Source organism: Ambystoma mexicanum, chromosome 3q (assembly GCF_040938575.1).
Source record: "Ambystoma mexicanum isolate Mex_15411 chromosome 3q, UKY_AmexF1_1, whole genome shotgun sequence".
Lineage (NCBI taxonomy): Eukaryota > Metazoa > Chordata > Amphibia > Caudata > Ambystomatidae > Ambystoma > Ambystoma mexicanum.
The window spans coordinates 733,137,551-733,164,786 of record NC_090926.1 but is presented as its reverse complement, the minus strand read 5'-3'; the positions used below and the strand labels follow the sequence as shown (position 1 = coordinate 733,164,786).

The 27,236-nt window shown below is 47.2% G+C and overlaps 1 protein-coding gene across 4 annotated transcripts in view; it reads right to left on the bottom strand.

Moving 5' to 3' along the window:
- MXRA7 (matrix remodeling associated 7) overlaps positions 1–27,236 on the bottom strand; it is a 309,537-nt gene that overhangs the window by 89,901 nt on the left and 192,400 nt on the right. For all 4 annotated transcript variants that reach the window (XM_069654665.1, XM_069654667.1, XM_069654668.1 and 1 more), the window contains exon 3: positions 4,910–5,006. In XM_069654665.1, the coding sequence (XP_069510766.1) occupies positions 4,910–5,006 (97 nt within the window). The remainder of the gene's footprint in view (positions 1–4,909; positions 5,007–27,236) is intronic.

Here is a 27,236-nt window from a genome sequence, read left to right as displayed (position 1 = left end):
GTTTTGCTCGTGGTGTCTGGAGCAGACTTCGGTGTCTGTTTTGGGGGACTGTCATGTGGCAAACATGATCGCTATGGCCCAGAGGACAGGGACATTTCGGACCTTCCCTTCGACACCGCGTGAGGCTTATCGGTCAACGACGTGGTCGACTGTCAGCCTTGGGGGGGGTGTTTGGTGTGGCGTGCAATGTGTGTGCTTGCGTCGCCATGTGTCGTCTCTGTAGCAGAAAGGCCGGCCTGCCTGTTGGAGTCAGGGCTCGCATGTGAGAAACCGTCGGGTCCTGATTGCCCTCAGCGTCACTTAGGACGCCGATGCTGCCATTGCTGGAGGCTCCCTCCACTTCCATGGCGGCTTCGGCCTCTATGGCGTGATGGGCCCAGCGTTTGGTTTTCTGGTCCTTTAGTGTCTTGGGCGGAAACAGTTTGCAGAACTTGCACTGTTTTTCGGAATGGTCCCTGGGAAGGCTGAAGTTACACACCATGTGTGAGTCCTTCCAGGGGAACTTCCTGTTAGAGGAAGAGAAACATTTAAATGGTGTGTTTTCCAGAGTATGAAAAGATGGCAGCTCAGCGATGGAAAAGGAAGAAAAGGGGAATAGGCCTTCTCTAAGTGAAAGGAATTATGACTTCCCCCCACTCTCCCTACTGTGAAGGGCCGAGGCCCGTTAGGCCTAGGTAGGCCACAGTCAAAGTTCGTCGGGACGGTTCAGTGGTTGTCCTCGACGAATGGTCTTGTCCTCGAAAGCTGTTGCGGGAGATCTTGCTGTGTATGGCCATCGAAAAAGATAAAAAAAAAGTAGACATTTTAACTGTATAAATAAAGCCATTCGCGAAAAGAAGCAACTTGCGTCCGACTATGATGGCGGAAAAAAACAATCTGAGGGGCATCGACGCGTGAAGGACCATGGGTACAGGAGATGTCACACTAGGGATAGTATTACTGGCACGCCCTATCGACATCCCTTTTCGTGTTTCGAAAACAATAGACTCTGCGGCTAACACTAGATGTCGGCCTATGCATAGCATGTGATCTAAGCAGATCTGCATCTCCGAAATATATATATATATATATCCCAATAACTCTTCTTGATCCCTGGCATTATACCTGGCACTCATACCTCTAAGCGAAGCGCTAGAGGGCCACCCTAGCGCACTTGCCCAGTAGTAATCATGATACATTTTTTTTATGGGAAAAACACTTCAATAAAAAAGCAGAGTGTAACATTTAATCCCTACCAAGTCACTCAATATGGGTCAACTCAAATGTAAATGCAACACAATGGGGCAGGGTAAAGAAAAGTAAAATTTCCCTTGACCGGAAAACAAGCATTCCTATCGGTATATCCTTTTAGGGTGAAGGAGGCGGGCACTGTGGGGGAGGAAGAGCCATTCTGTACACTTCCAGGAGACCTCTCTGGTACAAGGGGTGCAATGAGACCTAAAGGTTGGGATTGGTCCTGATCAGATCTAAGGAGTGGGATCGGTCATGATCAGATCTAAAGTTTGGGATTGTTCCAGCCGATACAGGAGCAAGGAAGATTGCTGTAACTCATACTACAAGGGGTGGTTCCATGGAGAAGAATGTGTACCTACCCGTTCCAATGCACGTACATTTGCCATTTTTATTTAACAATGTAATATACACACAGTTACCCTACTGGGTGTGTTACAGTATGTTTCTCACCCTGCTTGTCTATCAATGCTGGAAAGATGTTTGAAGAAAATACAAGTGTTCTGGTGAGTCTTTTCTACAACTAAAGGTTACCAGTGGACTCCATGTCATTGAGGACAGCATGTACCAGTCCTGAGCTTTACTTTCCCCTTTGGTGGCCTTCTGGGAGTTGTAGTCGTGAGTTTGTTCAAATGAAATAAAGTCAAAGTAAAGTAAAACCAAATCCTAGTACTGAAACAGAACTCAAGTCAAGGGCACACAAGTGTGGACAGAGACCTCGATCCTTTTTAGAGAGGGGATTCACTTTATAGATGGTGTCCTCTGTTAATGTGAACTTGTGGAATTGAGCACCTCAGCAGAGTCACATGCTGGGCTGTAACTACTTGAACTGCTGTCACTCTTTGCTTTGAATTACGTCTGCTATCTACACACCAGCATCAAGCCACAATTCCCTGCTGCCCACAACTGGCTGTCAAATAGTTACTTGCATTCAAGAAAATAAAGCTAAACAAAAGTGAAAGTTGATTTAAGTTGATGATTCCATTTTCTTGAAGACTAGCTAGTTTTTAGACACATCGAATGCATTTGTCTGTTTAGCTGTGTATTTAATCCCATGATGCATAACAGCAAGCTGCACGCCTGTGTCAAAGAATAGCCGAAAGCAGTGAGTGTTTAATCTTTAAAGTAGTAACAGAGTTTAAGGGGTTCTCAAGTTGTCCGGGTCAGGTGTAAACATTTCAGCCGCCCTGGCTGTTAAGCGCAGATTCCTTTGTTATCTGCCACCCACTCCTGGTGTGCCTCCAATGATCACTGCCTCAATGCCAGCAAGACCAAGATCCTTCCTATTGGAATACTCCCTACTTCCTTCCTTCTTTCACTCTGGCCACCTTCTATGGACTTTCCACCTTCTCCTGCATCTGAAGTCAGAAACTCTGGAGAAATCTTCGACTCCTCTCCCTCTTTCCTCCCTCACATCTCGGACCTTGCCAAGAAGGCTCATTTTCAACTCCACCTCGTTAGAGGCATCCTTCCTTTCCTCACTTTTCCCCAGAAGCTCAACGTCTCCAGAGCACTGGTACCATCTAGGCTTGACTATTGCAACAGCCTCTTCCTTAATCTACCCTCCTCTCTCCACCCCATCCAGCTTGTCCAAGACCGTAGCTCTCCAGCCCTAAAATCCCTCCACTGGATCCAAGTTGCTGCAAGGATCAAATTCAAATCCCTCCATATCATCCGTAAGGCTGTCTGGGGCTGTGGACAAATCTGTCTACAACTTGCCCTCACCAAATACTCTCCTTCCAGATCCTTACGCACCTCCGGCTCCAAGTCTCTGTGTGTCGGCAATTCTCTAAGCAGCGAGCTGGTGGAATATCTCTCTCTTTGGCTGGCACCTCCCTCTGGAACAGCCTCCCCCCTCCTCTCCGTCTTGAGCCGGATCTCCTCAAATTCCGGAAGCTCCTCAAGACTTTCCACTTCACCTCCTCCTTCCCCCTCTTACCACCACCGTGCTAATACCCTGCAGTCACTGAGATTGGTGGCTTGGGGCCTTATGTGTCCTTCTGGGACCCGGCCTTTCGCCCAATCACCTCCAGCCTTTTGCACCCTCCCCACCACCTGCACTTGCCTTCATGCATCCTCTGACTTGTGTTCTCACAGGCCTGCACTTATTAATAGCAGGAGATCACTCTGTGCCAAGCGACTTCTGCCAGGCACTTACTGCTGCACACAATTTACTAGCACTTCCTGGAACGCCTAGCACTTAGCCGCCCTTCCCTCTCCCTCTCTCTCTTCATGCACTTGCACGTTCTGAATGCTCATGTGGCCTAGTAGGACCGCCCCTTCCCCCGTTCACCTGTTTATCCTTATCGCCTTTGTTCCCATGTTACAACCCCTCTGCCCTGTGGGCGATTTGAAACACAATGTCTGATGTATACGGGCATTACAAATGCACAATACATAAATAAAGTACTTGTAGTCCCACAGTTATAAGGGAAATAACACTAAAAGTGGAGCTTTACAGGAATTCAAAAGGATATTTGACAAAAGCCAGGATAAACATCACTTTAAGGTTCGGTATATTTGTTTTCCTAAGTATGAATGATGGAGGAGTGATGTTAGGCAAGAAAATTGGGCAGTAGTTTGTCAACAATAATATGTTTATAGGAATATAGCGGTCCCTCCAAAGAAGTTAATATGTATGTAAATGACCACTAGGTGGCAGAAAAGGACCCATGTTCTATTGCTAATAAAGTGGCTCTATCCCAGGAGGCCGGATACTCCCCATTTACTAAAAGATTCAGGCATTACCTTGATGGGTCCGCTGACATCACTCCCCTGGGTGCATCGCATCCCGTATCCTAATTAATCACCCACTTATTATTTTAGGGCACGTGCCCTTGACTTGAATATGGTGTCCTCGGTGAGATGGAGTCATCTGGTAACATCCTCCACAACATCTCTGTCATTGCACTCTTGGGGTCTCACACAAATGGAACACCAGAGCAGTGTTTGTTGTAGCACTCCTGATACGTAATTTTAATACTGGTAACCCAAAACTAAGTAAATAAGAAAACACTAAATAATGACCAAGGGGAAAGCTAGAGTCAAGCGTGTTTTAACAGTGAGAAGCCAAAGCAGCATTCCGATTGGTTAAAGGCTCCCATCTGCCTTCAGCTAGCAAAAGAGTATGTGGTCAGAGTAATGGAAAGAGACAAAGGACTCAGGAACTTACCACGGGTGGGAGAGTTAGGAAAAGGGAAAGGACCATTAAGAAAAGTAAGAAAGAATGTGTGGCACAATGAAAAAGATAGTGAAAGACAGAGACAGATACAGAATGACTTGGACGAGAACAAGGGATGTGCGAAAGAAGGGTGTCTGAAACCAGAGTAAAGGAGGGCCTGGGAAGGTCGAAAACACTAAAAGAGGAAGTGGTGGCATGACAGAGGAGGAAGGAGAGAAGGAAGAGTGAGGCAGAAGTGAGTGCAAGGGGAATAGAAAGAGCAGCGAGAAACAGGTCTGGGAATACTAGGATACAGTAGTACTTTAATTTCTCTACAGAATCATTGGTTTTCAATACTCTTCTGATATTGAACACCAATAATTCTATCCCGGTTGACGAGGATGGGAAGTGCAGAGTGGAAGGATGCCAGTACCGCTACTCCACTTGCAAGCACTGCTAGGCCATGCTAATGCCAGGGAAGTGTCATGAACGTCTCTGCCTGGCGCCAGTGAAACATACCTCTGTTCCTCCTCAAGCTCTTCTTTGGTCAACATCTTCATGAACTGACTCCCCCGCAGAATTCCAGGATTGTACTGAAAGGAGAATCCTGCCACCTCTGGAAGATAAAAGAAGATGGCGTCAGGGTCGGAGCAAGCAAAAGAAAGGAACACAAACATCAGACACATTTAACACTCAAGGAGAAGGATCCAACAACACCTGAACTAACCAACGAGTGGGCAGGAAAAGAGGACACCTACAAAATCACAAACTAACAATGAGAAATGAAAGTAGAAATGGGACCAAGTCTCTCTCTGGTCTCGCCGTCTTTCTCCTTGTATTAAACTGCCTCTGTTCCCTTGTGTGCTTTTCCTCACTCAGAGTGTGCTTTCATGTTCCACCTTTTATCCGTGTGGGGAAGTATGATGGAAGTCAGGTTTGTGTAATGATCAGTAATTGCCTGACCTTGCCTGACCATGGTATCAGGACATGTCAGGTATATGGCTCTTGTCGCTCACTGTGAACTGTCTGTTAGAATATATTTGTGTCGGGAAAGGGGGGAGTTGAGTTCCTAGGTATCCTACCTGATAGGATGGGGAAAGGGTGTTACAGGGAAGTGGATACCGCGTCTCACCATCCGGTGTCCCACTTCCACTCCCCGAAGACCCTTCATCCAGGTGATCCTCCCACACTGGTCCACCCCCAGGAACTGGATCCAAAAGCGATGGCCATGTCCTGGTCACCTGGATGACAGATCCCTGGGGACTAGCGGGTGAGACACCATCAGGTTTCTCACAGGTAGCTAAACTTTGAGTAGCACAAGACATGACAGGCTGCCTACCCGCTTGACTAACAAAGGAGGAAGAGTGTTTGATTGCAGATTTAGTCGGGACAATATATAGAATTAAGTATAATATTAGTGGGCTTTATAGTTAGTCACAACCACCAACCGGGCAAAGGGGTGGCAATATTGGTTGGGACAAAAATATGTAAATGTATGTTTGTGATGAATTCCTTTCTCTAATAGCCTTGTTAGACAAGAAGTGAGGACGACTGAATCTTTCTGTACAGTCCAATTCTTCAGGAACATGCGTCCCTCATGAGAGTTTCAGAAACAACTTGTACTGAAGCGTATGTGTCCGTATGTTGGGGTGTGATGAGTATGAAAAGACTGTTGCACGATGCAGATGCATCTATGCCAATTACTTTGGTGAAAAACCATAAGGAAATCATTATTCCATCACGTTTTCTGCAACATCCCCATGTTTTTGAAAGTGGTGTTATGTCAATTTTAATGTGCATCTTATCTTTATCTGAATAGAAACATGTTGCTGTGGGCAAGATACTTTTGTATTTTTATTTTTAATGTGTATTGCATCTATCTGAATAATAACATTCTGTTGCGGGCAGTTAACTTTTATATTTGTATTAATTTATCATGTTAATGATAATACAAATATTATTATATGTTAATACAATTAATAAGGTCAGATTATTGATGTCTGAGTTACAGCTTTGTCTCCTTTATGATTAATAATCTGTCTCAGGAATTCGGTTCCACTCAAGAGACGCGAGTGTACATAAGTGTTAAGCACATATTTCCCTCTAATAAGTCCCCCCATCATTCCCTGTATTCATCCAGGGCCTCTCCCCCAGATATTTTACCTCAATTTAAAATCTCTCGAATCCCAGAACCACACCCTTGAACGCAGATGGTGGGCAGACCCATCGCCGCACAATAGAACAGCTTGCGCCCTGCAGCTCAAAGCCTACAGGGCAGAAATACACAAGTCCAAAAAATCCTTTTACTGGAATAGCATCACCAATGCCCCCAAATACCTCTAGGGGATTATCTCTAAATTCAAGGCCCCTCAATGCACCTCCTCCTTCCCACCTCACACAGAAGCATTCTGTGACTCTCTCTGACCGCTTCCACAACATAGCCCTGGAAAGAAACCTCACCATTGGCATTAAAATAGCATCGCTCCCACCCCACTACCTTGCATCACGTCAAGGCTCTCAGACCCCCCTCCACATGCTCGCTCTTCTCTTCCTTCTCTATCTGCCACAAGAAATTTCTTAAGCTACCAGTTAACAGCCGTCCCTCAGGATCCCTTGGAAATCCATGCATTCTTTCTCTTCTAAAAGAAATCATTGCAACATTGTAAGATTGATCATTAACTCATTTCTCCCTTCGGGCATTTTCCCATCAGTTTTCAAGACCTTATACATCAAACACCTGCTCAAGAAACCAACCCTTGACCTCCTCCTACCGGCAAACTACAGACCTATTTCAAACAACTGTTTCACAGCTAAACAAATTGACCGAACAGCCTAGACCCAGCTATGCCTTTTCCCAGAAACCATCCTCCTCCTCGATCCTGACCAATCTGGCTTCATACCACTACGAGGAACTGAATCATGCCTAGTGTCCATCTGGGATGATCTCAAAGAAACCGCAGACTCAGAAGGTTGTGCCACAGTAATCCTTCTCGACCTCTTGGTGGCCTTCGTCACCATTGACCCCCCCACCCGCATGGACAGACTCTGCTCTCTCAGCATCAGGGATGCAGCCTTGAAGTGAATCCACTCCTTCCTCTATAACAGATCCCAAATAATACACATGCCTCCATTTTCCTCGACTCCCTGTCCTGTTACTCACAGAGTATCACAGGGCACCTCTCTCCTCTGCTCTTTAACCTCTACCTGAGGCCCCTCGCCGGTATCATTCACACACATGGCCTATCTTGCTACAACTACGCAGATGACACCCAAATCATCTTCAAGATCCCAAAGGACCCCTCCAACACAACCCCGACCTTGCATCATGCCTTACATAATTCGACCACTCGATGGCTGCTAACCACCTCCATCTCAACCCCAGAAAATCTGAAATCATTATTTGCAGAAGACTGCCCTACTCCCCAAACCACCCCTTGGCCGCCCTCCATAGGCCCACCCCCCTCTGCCCTCAACACAGTAAAGAACCTCGGCTACACTATGAACTCAGGCCTGACACTATCACATCACATCCCATCAACTCAGTGTCGAAATCCTGCTATCTATACCTACGCATTCTCTGGTAAATCTGCCCCCACCTGACCTTCCCACACAGTCGCTGCGATCACTGCCAACATTCTCTCTCACCTAGACTATGCCAACACCATATACCTAGGTGCCCCCGCATCACAACTTAGAAAACTCTAATGGGTCCAAAACACTGTAACAAGGCTCGTTCTTGCCCTGGCCCCAGAGAACACATCACACCCACCCTCCGTATCCTTCACTGGGTGCCGAATGGGTGATGATCCACCCTCAAGGCAATGTGCATCATCCACCATGCTCTGCACACCACTGGTCCAGAAAATCTACAACAGAAAGTCACACACTACAGGCCAACCAGAAACCTGAGATCAGGCACAGCTCTCCTCCTTATCATCCCAGTTCATAAATCTACCAGAATAGGGGGATCCTCTTTCTGCGTCCAAACTTCCACCATTTGGAACTAAATCCCATTCAGTATCTGCTGCATAGAGGATCACCTCATCTTTCGGAAATGCCCTGAAGACCTGACTCTTCCCTGCATCTTGACTGACCTGATTCATTTCCTGGGTGAACTATCGCCCCCACGCAGGTAGGTGAGGGCACCGCTGAGACACTTGATGAGACAACAAGATGGTACCTAGGCCTCACAGAATGGATTCCAGTCAATCTTTATGATATGATATAGTTATCCTCATCGCAACTAGATAGCCATGACTTTTTGGTACGCATAGCACTCCATCTCAATAGAACATAGCCTTATCCTTGCCGGGGGATGGCCACCCACCCGCATACACCTGTAATAATTCACTAATCCACCTCATATCGCACACCATCTCTGCCACTAGAATGCACCTGAGTTCCACAAAATAAATCCAGCCCAGCTGGGCCCATAATTAGTCTCCTTGACTCACATACTCTCCCGACAGCCTATCACAGCACCCATCCACGAGCCAGATCTCCATGGGTCGTTAGCAGAGACCTAGCCGCCCCTCCCTACCTTCGAACTGGCTAAAATGCACACACGCATTCTAAAATCCTCTTCTCAGTTTTCATACCTCGGAATTCGGTCCTCCAAGGGAGTTCCCCCACAGCGCTTTGAGGCCTTATAATTGTCATTAGGCGCTATACAAATGCCATATGACATACCAAATAGAAAAGGTACCGCTCTGTAAATGAAACAGCCACTCGTCCAACTTAAAATCAAGTGTCAGGGCATCATCTGGGTCATTCTATCCAATGAAAGAGCCAGTCTGGCCAATTGTTCAGCCGGTGTACTTACCTTTGTACTTCCCCAAACTGTAGCTGCATATTCAAAATGAAACTACAAATCTGTAAGTGAAAGTGCGGCTCTGCCTTTTTCCTTTATTTGAAAGACTAGACTACTCTCATTGCTTTAATAATGCAGGCGGCGGTGCAGCAAGGAAGAAGGACCTGGCGTAGACTGCAACGAGGTGTGTCCCTTCCAAGCACACTACCCCGCCACTGTAATTTTGAGTCCCACTCAGTAGTTATCCCTCTACGAACAACACAAACAAGCCCTGGCAGCTAAGACAAGGGCTTTTCATGGAATGCCTCCAGTAATTGCTGATTTAATTATCATGTCGCTCTGAGCTGGAGGAGCGGCCTCCCTGCTTTGAGGCTCAGTGGGGATGTATTACATTAGCCAGGCTGGTGTGACATTCAACACAGGCTCAGCATCACAGACAACAGGAAGGCAAAAAAGTCGAAAATATTTTAATTACACTCCTTTTGGGAGAAAGGGTATTCAGGTGTGCATTGAATATGGTTGTTTTTCAGAAATCTTATCTTGGACAAGCCACGATTATTGATCGACCAAAGTAGAAATGTCAATAATCGTAAATGTCAGCTCCCCTACAGGTGCCATCTTTGAGGCTCTGAGCTTTATGTAGGACAGTGTCACCCTTGCCACACACTCAGGCGAGGCACCAGTGGCACTAACTTCTATAGAACATGGTAGGATTACATGGCACTACATCCAACTCTCTCTTCCAAAATAGCTTCCTTCTCGAGCCCTTCCCTCAGCTACCTCAAACTCTCTGAGGGTCCGACGCTTCTCCAGCCAGAGAGTGAGGGTAGGTCCCTCTCCTCTGCAAGTGCCTGCCTCTGGAATGGCCTTGCTGCCCCTCTCAAACTTGAGCCGGACCATCTGAAGTTGCGGAAGCAGCTCAAGACCTTCTTTTTCTCCTCTGCTTTCTCTCTTTCACCTGCTTACATACCTGTTCTGCTGCACGACCGGTTGCTTGGCTATCCTCAGAGTTTCACTGGGTGCCATGCACCTCCATTATCGGTCTCCCCTGCACTGCCTCTGGGCCTACCGCACACTTAAGGGCTGTAACTGTAACCCTAGAACCCCCTACCCCCTTGCACTTACCCAGAGCTGCGCTGCCCTGGCTGCACTTACTCAGAGCCATGCTGCCCTGATTGCACTTCCCCCTCGCCTCTCCCTGGCACTTCCCCCTTCTCCCTTCCCCCTGCACTTTACGTTGTCGCACTTGCAGATCTGAAAGACACAAGGCCTACTAAGATTGTCATGTCCTCCCTCTGTCTTCCCTCCCTTGTCTTGTCGCGCCTCAATCACTTGTGTACATGCGCGTTATAAATTACATATCATAAATCATGTATGGCTGTCAAATAGTTGATGGGCCCTTTGGACGCCCCCGAGCCGCTCAATCAAGAGAAGTACACCTTATGTTATTACTTTATGTATACAGTATATAAATAGTGCTGAACGAGATTAAAGTACTAAAAATTCATAGAGAAATGACGGCAGCACGAACCCTAAAATAACCATAATCAATAGGGACAACATACTTCCGGGGGAAAAGCAATCTGTAAAAAATTAGACTGAAGAGGTTTCTTAAGTTGACAAGAATGGATACTCAAGGGAAGAGCGTTCTGTGACTCTAGGGGCCAAAAGTTGCAATGAGCAGAAGCGGGAGGGTGCACAAGGAGATCGAGGGATCAAAAGAAGGAATTGAGAAGCCGAACGAAGAGATGGTATGAGGGTGCACAAAGAGATCGAGCGACCCAAAGAAGGAATTGAGAAGCCGAACGAAGAGATGGTATGAGCGTGGACAAGGAGATCGAGCGACCGAAAGAAGGAATTGAGAAGCCGAACGAAGAGATGGTATGAGCGTGCACAAGGAGATCGAGCGACCGAAAGAAGGAATTGAGAAGCCGAACGAAGAGATGGTATGAGCGTGCACAAGGAGATCGAGCGACCCAAAGAAGGAATTGAGAAGCCGAACGAAGAGATGGTATGAGCGTGCAAAAGGAGATCGAGCGACCAAAAGAAGGAATTCAGAAGCCGAACAAAGAGATGGTATGGACGGTATAACAAAATCTACTTAGAAAGATAAACAGGGTCTAGTGAATGAACACTTTAAAAAAAATACAAAGAAAATTAAACTTAAACCCTGTAGAAATCTGGAGCCAACACAAGGGTTGCAAGTATGGAGAGCTACTCGAATTAAGAGAAGATAAAAACAAGAATCCCAATAGCGGAGTGGAAAACAGAGCAAAGTGGAAGAAGTGTGTAATTAGGAAGACGCATATCATGTGAACAACAATAATTAAGAAGTGGCAAAACAATAGTTTGCAACAAAACTTTGGAAGAAGAAAAAGTTAACAAATGACACTTTCTTAATATTGTACAGATGAAACCGCCACGACAGATGCACTCTGAGCCTGCAAAGGAAATCCCCGAATTACGAGGCTGACTCCAACCGGAACCTCCAGAGGAAAGAAACCCGAAAGCGGGGGGGGGGGGAATAGCTGAAGAAGCAGCAAAGAATACAATCTCAAGATGTTTGGCTGCTTCCAAGAGCTGACAGCAGAAAGCCAAGCCGATAAACGCTGATGGGTGTATAGAATCCGTACAGGGACAGAAAAGAAAACTTGCACAAGAAGGAACATGGAAGCCATGTTGCGAGATCAGAGCTGCCGAAGGAGGGGGCCCAAAACGGAAACTTGGACAAGCCATTGGGATAGCCCCCAACACTTGCGCGTGACTCGTTCCCGCCACCACAGCCACAGGCATCTTTTGAGGTGACCACACTCTTGGAAGTAGGTGAAAGGGTGGGGGATGTTTTAATGAAGTATTTTACCCAGCAGTTTGGCCGTTTAATTTCATAATATTAGTAATAGGCTGGTAGTGGCTTCATGGTTTTTAGGCCAAAGTTAAATATATGCAAATGAACTATGATGTTCCATGCACCGTTGTGGGTGGCAGCACCGATCGGGGCCTCAGACTCACACCAAAGGCATGGTCTTTCAGTATCCACGCTGCTGGAAACGCAAAAAGTAGCAGAATTACATAGGGTATGCCACACTCTAGGATCTCTTTAATGAGAGAAGTGACTGCAACCTTTGTGGGATGGGGCGCGACCACGGCACACTCTTCCAAGATGCAGAACAGGGCTGCTTTTCTTGGCTGTCACATCCCTCCAGCGCTGCCCTTTCAATTCAAGGTGGTCAAAGGTATGGGCACAGAAGCAGAGAGATGCTGACAGGTAGCATGCCGTAAGCACCTGCCTCCCTGTTTACAGGGGCACGCGCTGGACCGGACAGAGGGGAAGCATGTAGCTTGATTCCGATGTCACAGAACAAAAAAGCATGAGGTAGCTATCTGTGCCAGGCATGAAACAGAGAGGCACAGAGCAAGGTTATGCAGAAGCCATGGAACAGGAAGGCATGGAGCAGCTATCTGTAACAGGCATGAAACAGAGAGGTACAGGGCAACCTTATGCAGCAGGCACGGAACAGGAAAGCTGGGGGAGCTATCGGTGTCAGGCATGAAACAGAGAGGCACAGACCAACTTTATGCAGAAAATACGGGACAGAAAGGCAGAGGAGTGCTATCTGCAGCAGTCATGAAACGGAGAGGTACAGAACAACCTTATGCAGCAGGTACGGAACAGGAAAGATGGGAGAGCTACCTGTAGCAGGCATGAAACAGAGAGGAGCAAAACCAAAGCTGACGGCTGGAAGGTTTTGAATAAATCATAACCACAGGCACAGCTCTGGGCAAAACCTCCTGACCATTGTTTTTCAGTCTGCCAAGCTATTACACAAGGGGAAAGACCATATGTAAATCGGGCATGGTACCACCCCAAAAAGGGGAGTCCAGCCCGAATTGCTAGGTCACATCCCTTCTGCACGAGACCACAAGCATCCCCAGACATGTTTTCTGCCCCTTTTGGGGTGGGACCAGGCCTGATTTGCATATGGTCTTTCCCCTTTTGTAATGGCTGCGCAAGCGAGCAAATGATGGTCTGGAGGGTTGCCCAGAGCAATTCCAGGGGTTAAGATTAATTCTAAACCTTCCAGTCATCACCTCTTTGTTTTTGCTTTGTCACCCTGAGTGGGACGGGTACGCCCAGACGTGGCTCCCGTGCCTGCTGGGCCTAAAGACCCAAGCTACTCCTCACTAATGAGGCCCAACAAGGCCCAAAGATGTCTGGGGATGCTTGTGGTCTCGTGCAGAAGGGATGTGACCTAGCAGTTCGGGCTGGACTGCCCCTCTTGGGGTGAGACCAAGCCTGATTTGCATATGTTCTTTCCCCTTCTGCAATGGCATGGCAGGTGAAGAACGATGGCCTGGAAGATTGCCCAGAACAATGCCAGAGGTTAGGATTCTTTCTAAACCTTCCAGCCATCACCTCTTTGTTTTTGCCCTGAAATAAGAGCGGCACAGAGCAAGGTTATGCAGAAGACATGGAACCGGAAGGCATGGAGGGGCTATCTGCAACAGGCATGAAACTGAGAGGTTCAGAGCAGCCTTATGCACCAGGACCTGAACCGACACAAAGCAGAGGGGTACAGAGCAACTCTATGCAGAAGACATGGGACCTGAAAGGCATGAAACAACAATCTGCAACAGGCATGAAACAGAGAGGTACAGAACAACCCTATGTAGCAGGCACTTTACACGAAAGCTGGGGGAGCTACCTGTAGCAGATACGAAACAGAGCAAGGTACAGAGCAACTCTATGCAGAAGGCATGGAACCGGAAGGGATGAAGGAGCTATCTCCAACAGGCATGAAACGGAGAGGTATAGAGCAACCTTATGCAGCAGGCACTTTACAGGAAAGCTGGGGGAGCTATCTGTAGCAGACACAAAACAGAGAGGTACAGAGCAACTCTATGCAGAAGATATGGAACCTGAAGACATGAAGGAACGATCTGCAACAGGCATGAAACGGAGAGGTACAGAGCGCCTTTATGCAGAAGACATGGAACCGGAAGGCATGGCGGAGCTATCTGCAACAGGCATGAAACAGTACAGAGCAACTTTATGCAGCAGGCACTTTACAGGAAATCTGGGGGAGCTACCTCCAGCAGGCATGAAACAGGGAGGAACAGAGCAACATTATGTAGCAGGCAGAGAGCAGAAAGGCATGATGCAGCTAACTGGAACAAAGCAGCAATGAACAGCCATATGTAGCAGTCACTATATAGTAGTTAAAAAGAAGCTATGGATAGCCTTCCTATACAGTTAGATGTACACTGCATTTTTTACAAACAAACAGGGAACATTCGAGAGAGAGAGGGGAGACGGACAAGCCGTTCTGATCCTTAACCATTAACTGGATATGATATGGTCACACAAAATAACGGTTCAGGAGAGAGGTTATTCAAAATTACACTGTACTTAATAACTTTACATGGACACACAGTTTGAAAGAAGGGGAGACAACCCAGCTACAAGCTAGCCCTCGATCAGTCGTCGCCCGGCATCGCTGCACACAGCACCTCTGACTAAGAGCTGCTGTATGACACCTTGACCAGCACGACTGAGTCCACGAGGTTCCCTGGACTCACCCTGGAGGGTTGCATGTACCCATCATTGGCAACTCCAGTACAGATATGCTGGATAAGTAAAATTTGCTTTTTCTCATAAATCACGGTCCTGAAGAAGATGGCTTATTTCTCTAAAGCCATTGAAACCGGTCGACCCTCTAGGTCAGGAGGACTCTCATGACCTTGCAGATATCTCTCACAAGAATTGAGAGATACTAGTTGGACAAATCAGATTGTACACTCACATAGATGTTAATGTTAATGTTAATGTTAAAGGACATTTGTACCGCGCACTATCACTACCGGAGTGGTCCCCTGGCGCACTGGCGGCTCTGAAAGAGGAAGGTAGGGTGAGTTAGTGGGAGGAAGCAGGAAAAGTGCAAGAGAGCAGTGATGTGCTGTTGGCGGTCTCAGTCCGGTGGGTCCGTTGGTTGGGCCTGGGGTGTTTGCAGCCGGTAGTCGTTGTGTACAGTTCTGCGAGTCTATGTGTGTTTTTGTTTTGTTGTTGCCATGTAGTGAAGTTTGTGCGGTTTGTTGTGCTGTAGGTTTGTGGTTGTGTTTGGTTTGGAGTTTGAGGGGTATATGCAGAGGGGGAAATTGTTAGTGGAATTGGTTAGTTGGCATCTCTATCCTGAATTGAGGTGCTGGGCTCGCGTAGTCTTCCCTGATGCGCCTCTGTCCTGATCTGGGCAGATAGAGTGAGCACTTTTTTATAATAGCCATTTTAGCTTGTTTCTTGGCAGCGGACATTCCAACTGTACTTGTTGTATTCCAACACCTAAGACCCACGGGCATAATTAAAGTTTGTACTTAGTTTGGGATCCAATTAGTTAACCTGGTTAGAGGTTGCCATCACTTAGAGCCAGTATTGACAGAATTGAATGCACAGTTCTGTCTTCTTTTGCATCAGCCAGTCGGAAATGCTCTGAATGTATGTTAATGTGTTCTATCAGGTATATGCCACCAGTATAGAAGGTCAGGGACAGTTTCCTTCTCTGTCCCTTTTATATCGGCGTTGCACCATACGCCACCTAGGGTGAGGCACCCCTGATAGGGTCAGGGTGTTCTTCTTCAGGGCTAGCTTGTAGCTGAGCTGTACACTGCAGTCATCGAAAAGAAGCATGTATGCGAGCCAAGCACAGACCAGCACATAGCTATCAATCACCGAAAGTTCTGTGCCGTATGCATTGTCCACACAGGCAGCCACAGAGCAGTCACGGAGCAGTTACTGTAGACAAGCAAAGTGTAGTCCCTTTTCTCAATACCATGGCATTCTTACAAAGGGTGGCACTGTCTGGGCTCTGCTCGAGGCCCGATGGTTGCTGTCAATGCTAGCACAGTGTTCCTGTCTGCAGGCTTGGCTCTCAGGTTTGGCATTTACTCAAGGCCATTCTTTCTTGGCTGCTCCCATGGGTGCGCAGCTGCAGAATGTATTTACCATAAGCTCTAGGAAAGCACAAGTTACTGGTTTTGCAAGTACCTTGAACAATGGAAACTTGAATTCCAGATTTCCTGTAGTGTTTTATCTGCTGCTTTTGGTGCCAGCTCTGTTCCAGTCCTGCGCCGCTTTTCCTGTTCCCATGCGGCTCCCTGTTTCTCTCTGCTTCAGTGGTATCCGCATTCCCTGTTCCTCGGCATAGCCCAGATTTTCCCTGATCTGTTGGTGTCAGTGTGACCTGTTCCCAGGCAGCTCTCTGTTTCTCCATGCTACAATGGTGTTAGCATTCTATGTTCCTGGCCAGCTCTCTGTTTCTTCCTGTTTGAATTGTGTCAGCATTCCCAGTTACAGGGCATCTTTCAGTTTCTTCCCGCTGCATTGGTGTCAGTATTCCCTGTTCTCGGGGAACTCCCTATTTTTTCCTGTTTCATTAGTGTCAGCTTTCCCTGTTCCTGGAAATCTTTCAGTTTCTTCCTGCTTCAGTGGTGTCAGCATTCCCAGTGCTCACTGCTTCCCCACCCTTCAATGATGTCAACATTCCCTGTCCCTGGTCATCTCCCGCTTTCTCCCTGCTTCAACGATGTCAGCATTCCCTGGTCCTTTGCAGCTCTTCGTTTCTCCCTGTTTCTATGTTGTTAGCATTTCCTTTTGAAAAGCATTTTTCAGTTTCTCCCTACTTCAATAGTCTCAAAGTTCCTTGGCCGTGGCCATCTCTCATTTTCTCCCTGCCTCAAAACTGCATTATTCCCTGTCCACTTGCCAAATGCTGCTCACAGATGAAGTGGGCCCAAGTTCGGCTATGAACAGAAATCTAGGTTCCCTAATTGTAGCTCAGAATCTTCAATTTAGCATTTATTTTCAAATCCGGAGCCTACGAGCTCTTGTTCTCAATCCCATGTCTGAGTCTGTGTTCTAGGTCTACACCCAGCATCAGGGCTCTAGAACAGCATTCAAAAATAATTTTGGTTTTGGTCAATGCCCTTTACTTTAGTGTTAATATCCACTGTAGGGACAGACCCAGCCAGTAATGTCAAAGTAGGCTGAGGTGATAGGTCCGAGCAAAGCCAGGTTCTTCACCAAGGGATTCCCAGCTGGGTCAGACCCTGCAAGGCCAATGCCACTGTTGGCTCACAGCATCAGCTTTCATGAAGGCATGCTTGCTGCTGAGTATCCATTCTTGAATTGATGGCAACAAAATATGGCTGCCACAGAGTCAAGGATATGGTGCGCACAATCCTGCCCCTTTTCTCCTCCCATGGTGGCTTGAGGGGAATGTCACAATGTATTAGGTGGTCATTCTCAACTCAGGGCGTTTCTTTCCACCCCAAGCAAGGTGGCTCACACCCAAAGCGCTTATACGTTAGTGAGGTCTCCAACATGTCTCGCACCACCCCATCAAATGCCCTCTACACTACCAATGAGCTAGGAACCAGGCTGGTGTATAGTAAGAATATATATTTATTTAAGGTTTGACAAAGAACCATAAAGCAACCAAAACATCAGCCACCAATGCCGTGGCACTACACAATATCACAAATTAAAATGTCTTTCACCAATTTTCTAACATATATTGAAAGGACACAGGTAAAGTTTAAGTTTGCAGTCACAATTTACACCAGATTTCTTGCAAATTAACCAACAGGAAAAAAAAACACACTGTGATTGCTTAGTTTGGCACAATACACTTTTCTCCCAGCAACCCCCACACCCCCAGACGTCAATTAGATATGACACCTCTGATTTGAAGGCAAGGTACAGGGAGTGGGAACACAATGGAAACATCGTTTTGGCTTTTTATTTAGGTAAAATGCAATGTTTTGGGATACTAATTTGGGACACAAGTGAATACATGGGGAATTTCGTTTTGCACCACTTCACAATGAAAATGCAAGGCTTTAGGATTGTGGTTTGGATTGAAAGGGAACATTTGTTTTCAAAGGGAATGCAAGGCGGTGGGATTTTCATTTTGGGAACACTAGCACATTCAATTGAACAGCAGGATTACCCAATTACATCACAGACTAGAGTCATTTACAGTGCACTGGGATAATCCTTTGTCAGTTTCGAATTTTGACAAAAACATCACTTCATGATAAATGACCGTATGGGAATTAACTAAATTATATTTTTAGTTAATTGTGCTAAGGGTATACACGCTTTCACTCCCCCCTAACCCCACTAAATGGAGAGCACCCACCAATACAAAGGTAAGGGTTAAACAGACAGATTCCAACACAATTCAATGTAACTGGATAGGGTGTTCTTCTATAGAGAATTCATTGAGTTAACTTTTTTAGTTCAATATGGACAGGGTCAACCCAGCTTTGCCCCCCTCCTTCACCCACTAAGGGAAAGGTATTAAGGCAGGTGGCTCCCCACACAATTAATAGCTTTGGGATATATATATCTAGATGGGAGATCTCTGTTCTTAGCTCAGGAGACCTGCCAGATCCTAGGACCCTCTTTCAGGCAGGCAGCTCACCCCTCAAGCCTCCATCCACCAGATAGGTCTCTTCAGCCACAGGCCTCTCTCAGATAGGGCTCCCAGATATCCAAGCAAGGTCAATGTATCTCCTTTTCGTCCTCGTTCTAGGTAGGCCTTGGTTTAGCTTTGTTCCCCTGGCAAGGCGGTGCCCCGATGGATTAGGCAGCTTCTCTGGTCTCTCTCCCTAGTTGTTTTCTTGCAAGTCCCTTCTTAGATTGGAAATTGCCAAGATATAGTGCTGATGACACCTACATATTATAATAATTCACACGATATGGATTAGCTAGCTCTCTCCCTTCACCTCCCACCTAAACGCCCACTGGTAGGACCAGAAGTTGGGAGGTATGATAATGGAAACTGAGGGAGGAGGAAAAAGACATCATTTCAAAATGACAGGCAGTTTTACACTTTTGGGTTCTGAAAACCTGCCAACGTGGTAACTACCTTAATCTTTCAGATAACTCCATGAACCTGTATAATTTTTAAATTCTACATTTTATGGTGAGTCGGTAAAAAATAATTTTATTTCGGCACACCCTTCCTGGGTGGAGCTACCATTTTTATCGATTAACTCCGGGTCGGAAATAATCACAACTCTGACCCTTCCTCATTCAAACCTTACTTCGAATACGCCAGCAACTTTCCATTCCCTCGGAATTATGAGGCTGGAATCATCATTTTTCTCATAACTCCATCTGTACCCATCACAAATATGGGTTTTTACATGGTCCCGAAGGGCCTCCGATGCCTTTTAAGATGAACCCAGATGAGCTCAGTGGAACATACAATGCACTTTATATTCAAGAACATGTATTCAATATTAGTTAATGGCAAGGCGCCACAAGTGTCCCTGAGCTTCACATCATCCCCCACCATTTCTTAGGTTTAATTTCTCTTCTGTGACCTCATTAGGAGATCTGGCTGGCCCGTGTGATCATGCCCTCCCCTCCTGAGCTTCAAAGGTTTTTGTTCAAAGCTAATACACAGTTAATGGGGAGACCTGACCTTAAGGTCACTTCTGCTGGCTAGCTTATCTGCCACCTCCACCATTCCGATCTACTCCTCTGTATATTTTTAGCATTAAGAGTGAAAACCAGGGGCGTGGCCAACAGCCGAGCGATGAGGACGTGAGATCGCTTCGCTCCCGGGCCGCTAGCCGTATTCTGAAACAATCCTGCTTCCTGCACAAACAAAAAGCGTCTATTCGACACGGGAACCTCTGCTGATTGACCCGACCGGCTCCTGGAGGAAATCGGTGCCGCGGAACCCACTTAGTAAGATATTTCTGAAACGAAGCGGACGCGCCGCGGAGCTCGCAAGATGGCCGCCGCGAACCGCGGATGAACAAAGGGCGCCGTGGTCACCAACAAGCACTACTGAATTTTGCCTGAACACCGGCAGCCGACGGGGTCGAGGCCGGACCGGACTGCACGGCAAACGAAGGATCCTAACTTCGAGGATAAATCGTGAAACGGAAGGGATACCCCCCTGGACACGGCGTCGACAGTCAGTGTCGCACCAATATTCCCGCACATGCGGCCGCGGCCTGCAGATGCCACCGGAGCGACCACTGAACTCCTGAGGGGACCCCTGCCCGTCACCGGACGACTACCACCTCTATCCTGCGGTACGGAGAGGGGGATAAAGGGAAAGCGTGAACCCGCCATTTTGGGGCACAGGGACCACGTGGGACCGATCTACATCCTCGCCCATTCCCGCTGCCCGAGAATCGTCTACAACGGAATACGAGGTGAAATTACCTCACGGCACACCTACTCACGGCGAGACACCGAGGAGTAGTGGCCGCGGCCTTGGACACCGTACAGACTCAACTGCGTATTAAACCTTACCACAGTGTCCGCCGGACCGCACCCGAACGACGCTGCCCAACGAAACACCTGCCCCGGTCGGTACCGCTTAAACGCCACAAACCATGCCGGCCACTACGGGGAAGGACAAAACAAAAAGAGGGACCAGCCAAAGTAGGATAGATCAATTCACCACGGCCGCAGCAAACGCACAAACGGACCACGAACAGCCGAACCCCATGCTAGAAACAGAACAGGCCATATCCCTAAAGGACATCATGGCGGCGATAACTAACTCCAGAACCTCTATGGAACAAAAGATGGACAGCATCAGTACAGATGTCTCGCTTCTCCGTCATGATCTCCAGAAATTGTCCTCCCGTACGGGAGAAGCGGAACAGCGGATCTCTGGGAGGATGGGCTGCGCACCATGGAACAGAGGATGGCCGGAGTGGTGGCGCGTTTGAAAACACTGGAGGAGAAGGCCGAGGACAGTGAAGGCCGATCGAGACGAAACAATGTGCGCATCCTGGGCGTACCGGAGAAAACGGAGGGCCCTTCCATGGAACTGTTCCTAGAACAATGGATCACCGACATGTTTGAGCCCCAGACATTCTCGAAGTTCTTTTCAATCGAACGAGCGCATCGTGTCCCCTCTGGAAAACCGATACCCGGCGCCCCACCACGCACCATAGTCGCAAGACTGCTGAACTACAGAGATAGAGATGCGCTACTACAGACGGCGCGAGCCAAAGGCACACTGACCTTCAATGGATCCAGAGTGACATTCTTCCCTGACTACACAAGGGAGGTCCAGAGAGCCAGGCAATCTTTTGATCAGCTCAAAAGGCAACTCCAATCCCTACACGTTAAATACGGCCTGCTCTATCCGGCCCAACTCAAAATTTACCACGGTGGGACAACAATACACTTCTCAGACCCGAAAGAAGCATGGAATTGGGCAAAGCAGCACATTGCAGGCGACTGGACACTCGCAAACAACAGAGGCAGAAACAGAAACCGCCGCCCACCACCGGACAGAGGACGCCCAGCTCCACAACCCCCGGTGCAGGAACCACCACAACAAGAGGAAATGGACTGAAACATTGATACTGATGAGGCATTTTGTTCGACCACGACACACCTAACGAACTATTAGATCACACCGTGCTATGTAAGGCACGCGGCCCGGGAAGCACGGGGGCACTCACTGCATCGGCCAAAGCCACGCCCTCAGATCGAGACTTGTGACCTGGAACACCAGACTTGCACAAGAACAGTAAGTCGGGAGAAAGGTGTAAACAGCTCACATTAAGTTGAATCTGGCGTTATAGTTGTTTGTAGCCAGTAGAGTTAGGGCGACAGATACTTCATGTTGGGGAGGAGTATAGGGAGGGGGGATGGGGATTTGTTTCAAGTTAGTTATGTTCCGAGATACCACGTCACCTGTAATGCCAAAGACTACACCACCCTTAACGCACCAATTGCCAATCCGTACTTGCTAGCACTCCACACATCACAAATGGAATCACGCCCGATAAAACACCAGCCTGGTTTCGACCCTGACTGTTCTCATTATAACATGAAACGCCACAGTACTATCGGGGGGATGGCACACCCTGTTATCACTGAAACACATGACGAATAGCTGGAATCACTAACGTGACCAGAAATAGAACAATCCGAGTGTTGACTTGGAACGTCAATGGGCTCGGCAATTGCATTAAGAGACGCCTAGTGCTGCAAACGCTGAATAGACACTCCCCGGATGTAGTATTCCTGACGGAAACACACCTAGCCGGTTCCAACTGCTTATTCTTTAGACGCACCAACTACAGGCTAGCATTCCACGCCGGTTTCACCATGGGGTCACGAGGGGTACTGATCCTCATACATAAAAGACTTCCCTTTGTCCCCAAATCCACCACGCAAGACACGGGAGGGAGGTTTGTACTCACGACAGGCACGATTGGAGAGCATTCAGTGACCATGATGGCGGTGTACGCACCTCCTAACCTATTGACCCCCCTGACTAACGATATTACGCCTCTAATTATGAACAACCTTGCAGACCTTACGTTGATCGGGGGAGACTTTAATGAAGTAATGGACGTGGACCTTGACAGAACACACAGAAGATCTAGAAATCCGAATGCACGCACAAAACTCGCCACATTTGTGGACGCACTGGGGCTACAGGATGTGTGGAGAACGCTACACCCCGCTACAAGGGAATACTCATACCATTCCGGTGCACATGCCTCGATGTCTAGGTTACACTATCTCCTATTGCCACTGAACAACATGCACGAGGTCCGTGAGGCACACTTTCTCCCCAGAGGCATATCAGACCACTCCCCGCTTGTGACAACACTTAATACCAATAATTCGATCCCACCACCCAGCTGGCGACTGAACAGTTACTATTTAGGCTTCCCAGAGCTGGTTGAACACATCCAAAAGACCACTGAAGAATACTTTGAAAGGAACACCAACTCAGTGGATAGCCCGGTAATCTTGTGGGAGGCGTTCAAGACAGTACTTAGAGGGGAAATAATAGCCTGGATCGCAGCCCATAAAAAGAAACAAACAGAGGCAATACACCATGCCGAAGCAAATGTGCAGAAAGCAGAGACCGAACACCTAGCCCATGACAACTTGGAAACGCACCGTGCACTACAACTGGCGCAGGCGCAACTCCAACATATAGCGTTAGATAACGCAAAGCAGGCGCATACCGCAATGCGTGCAAAGATATACGAAACGGGGGATAAAGCCGGGAAGATGCTGGCATGGCTGGAACGCAAAGACCTGGGATCCAGCCAGGTCAGGCAACTAGTAACAGGAGAATCAGACCCATTGGTGAAGGACGCAGACATAGCGGAGGGTTTCGCAAAATACTATGCTGAGCTATACAGGGCACCAACCTCACCACCCGTGATGAATGTCCTAGAGGAGATTGCCCTCCCCACCTTAGGTGCAGAACAGTCTACCCTGTTGGAACAGACAATCACTGAAGACGAACTGACCCAAGCCATGTCAGAAATCCAATCAGGTAAAACCCCGGGGCCGAATGGCTTCCCCATTGAAACATGGAAAAAAATAGGTGCACACATAATTTCCCCACACTTACTTCGCGCACTACAGCACTCTCACTCACAGGGCTGTCTCCCCCCTGACCTAAGGAAAGCCACAATTGTGGTCCTGCCCAAAGCAGACAAGCCACCCGACAAGTGCAGCTCCTACAGGCCCATCTCTCTCATAAACTGCGAAGCCAAGGTGCTGGCCAAGGTGCTAGCCAACCGCCTCCAACAGGTCATACACACACTTATACATCCCGACCAGTGTGGATTCATGCCACAGCGGTCTACTAGACAAAACATATACAGGCTGCATACTGCACTGGAGAGAACACCTGAGATTCAGGATCCTTTGGCTTTACTCGCTGTAGACTTCGAGAAGGCATTCGACTCAGTCTATTGGGAGGCAATATGGGCGATCATGCAACGCATGGGCTTTGGACCATACTTCATGAGCTGGGTCAAATTAGTTTACAACCGCCCCGAAGCAACCACGAAAGTGAATGGACACGTCTCCAACCCCTTCTATTTAGGCAGAGGCACGAGACAAGGGTGTCCCCTGTCTTCCCTAATCTTTGCAATAGCAATTGAGCCCCTAGCAATTCTACTGCGATCTACGCAAACATGGAGTGGCTTTAGGTGGGCAGACAACTGGGAGGACAAGGTATCCCTCTACGCAGATGATCTGTTAGTATACCTGAAAGACCCACGTACATCCTGCCCCATAGTGACGCGATTATTAATTAAATACGGCGCATTCAGCGGTCTTCGCGTCAACTGGAATAAATCCAGATTGTTTCCACTGCAACACATAGACAATGCGGTACCGGATGACTGTCCATATTATGTGGAGAAGGAGAAGTTCAGATACCTAGGCATACAAGTCACGAAAGACCTGACAGACTATGTGCCCAATAACCTGTACCCAATAATGACGAGATTCAAAGAAGACGTCCAGCACTGGATGTCCCTACCACTGACACTACTAGGCAGAGCCGCACTGTTTAAGATGCTGGCACTCCCCCGCTTCCTTTACATACTTCAAAATGCACCGCTACCCATAGCTCCTAACGAATTTCGGAAAATAGACCAGTCGCTACGCAAACTGTTATGGAAGGGAGGTCATCCGCGCTTAGCACTAACCACGCTACAAAGATCTGTATGGGAAGGTGGGATTGGATTGCCCCGAATGCAATCTTATTACTGGGCCAGTCAAATGGCAATAGTGAACGACAAACTCCACGCAGACATGACACTACCACACAACAGAGAACCAGACCCTACCCAAAAAGAACGGCCCATACTTCGATACCTCTATCGACGAAAAGATCGAGCCACTATCCCATCCATGCTTTCACACCTATCTCTAACATGGTCGAACGTCCACAGATACCTAGGCTGGGATAATAAGCTGACCACAGCTCAACCTTTATGGAATAATAAACTGCTTCCGGAAGTGAACAAACTTCCAAAATGGCACTCCTGGACCCAAGCGGGTATCACCAAAATTGGCGATGTAATACAAAGTAACGAAATAGTACCTCTTGCGAATCTAATAGCCAACTCCGGTCTGACAACTAAAGAGCAGTATCGTTACACACAACTCAAACACGCCATACAAACTCATCTCCCTGAGATGTTTGACATGCCGGAATACACCCCTTTGGAACGTAACCTATTCCCAGACATGATTAAAAGTAAAGTCACATCTACCATGTATGGTGTCATAACGTCATTTGCCACCGAGGAACTGACGAACCTGAAAACGAAATGGGAGGGGGACATAGGTAGTATGCTCCCTGAGGATTGGGTAACTGCCCTGATGTTCCCTAGAGAAATAGCGATCTCCTCCAGATTGAGATTGGTACAACTAAAGATACTGCACAGAATATATTATCCGAGGGTTGCCCTTTTCAAATGGGGTAGGGCTTCCTCTTCCACGTGTTTGAGATGCAAACGAGATGAGGGCACCTTCTTTCACATTCTATGGGACTGCACCATAATTCGACACTATTGGCAGCAGTGCTGCGACGATCTCTCAAGGGTTTTGGGCAAAAAGGTTCACAGAAATGCAAAACTGCTATTATTGGGGATAGATGACGAGATTGAACTGTCACGGTACGAAAAAGTGCTATTGTTCACGGCCAGTGCATTAATTAAAAGAAACATAGCGCAACTCTGGGGCTCTGAATCAGCACCAAAATATGAACAATGGACCACAGACGTGAGCATTTGTGTCGCAATGGAGAAAAGAATCTACACGGCCAGGGGATGCCCTGAAAAAGGCCCGAAAATTTGGCAAAAGTGGGAAGACTTACACTGAAAGATGCCCCCTGCTCGGCAGGGAGGTAGTACCCAAGGACATGAACGGATATTACAGAGGTACACGCTACTGGCATGATAAAGACAGTTGACAACGCTTAGGAACATTAGAGTAATGGATGGGCGAAAAGTGTTTGTTGGTGGGTGGGGGAGGAACGTAACTGTTTTCTCGCTGTGCGAGACGTGTGTTTTCTTTGTGTAAAAAACAATAAAAATTGTTGTATTAAAAAAAAAAAAGAGTGAAAACCAGACTTTCTTCTCCTAGAGGTCCTCGGCCTAAGGTCTTGAGGTCAAAGTTCAGAGGCCCAGACCTTGCGGTACAATGGGGAAAAACAAGCTACATGCATAATTATAAAAGAATAGCATTTTACATTGACACAATTTAACATTTTGTATTACACCTAGGCCTGCTGTTCATAAATACATTCTTTCTTTTCTACTACATTAGAACAGAGGTAGATGCAGTATTAATCTTATGCACATAGATAGGCCACAGTTAACATAGGAAACCAATCTTCACTTTTACAAAAATGAAATAGGCCTTTCTCTTTACATACTGTGATTTTATATGATGAAAATAAACAGCCTGATTCATGGAATTATTTGTGTGAAAAATGCAATTTGTGCGGCTTTCTGCCCGAAAATCCCCATACTTCAAACAGGGATTTTCGGGCAGAAAGGCGCACCAATCTGCATTTTTCACACAAATAATTCTATGAATCAGGCTAAAAGTCTCTTTATTCCTGATAACGCAATCTGTCACTTTACTTTATTTCTTCAATGTCAGGCATTATTCCTCCTTTTTATCTTCCAAATGCGCCGTATTTCGAATGTATCTTTTCTTTCCACATGCACTGCTGCGGTTTTAAATCTGTCAATGGTGCCTTTTGCCAATTTACACAAAGTCAACAACTGCAGCAGCACCTGTTTCATTTTGTTTGACTCCATTGGACACAGTTAGCAATATTACCGTTCTAAGGCACACTCTCCTTCAACTCTGTGTCTTTGCATTTTACTAAAGTTGAAAAAGGCCCATTTTTGTTAATTCACTATACCTTATATCGGAAAACAACGTTTCGAACTGGCCTGCATTTTCCAATGGGTCTCAACATCAGCCAGCTTCACTCTCACAATAGGGACCTAGCATGGCCTCTCTATCTCTAACATTTTGGGGGTGTATTTTACCCCACAGGAAGATGGATGACTGCTGAAACCAAGATTAGGTTTTTATGTTGGTTTTCTATTGGGGTGTGGGTGGAAGAGTAGAGATGGAGCAGAGAGTGGTAAGAGGCAGCGGCAGAGGTTGTCAGAGGTAGTTGGGGCACATGGGTAAAATGGCTTTAACTT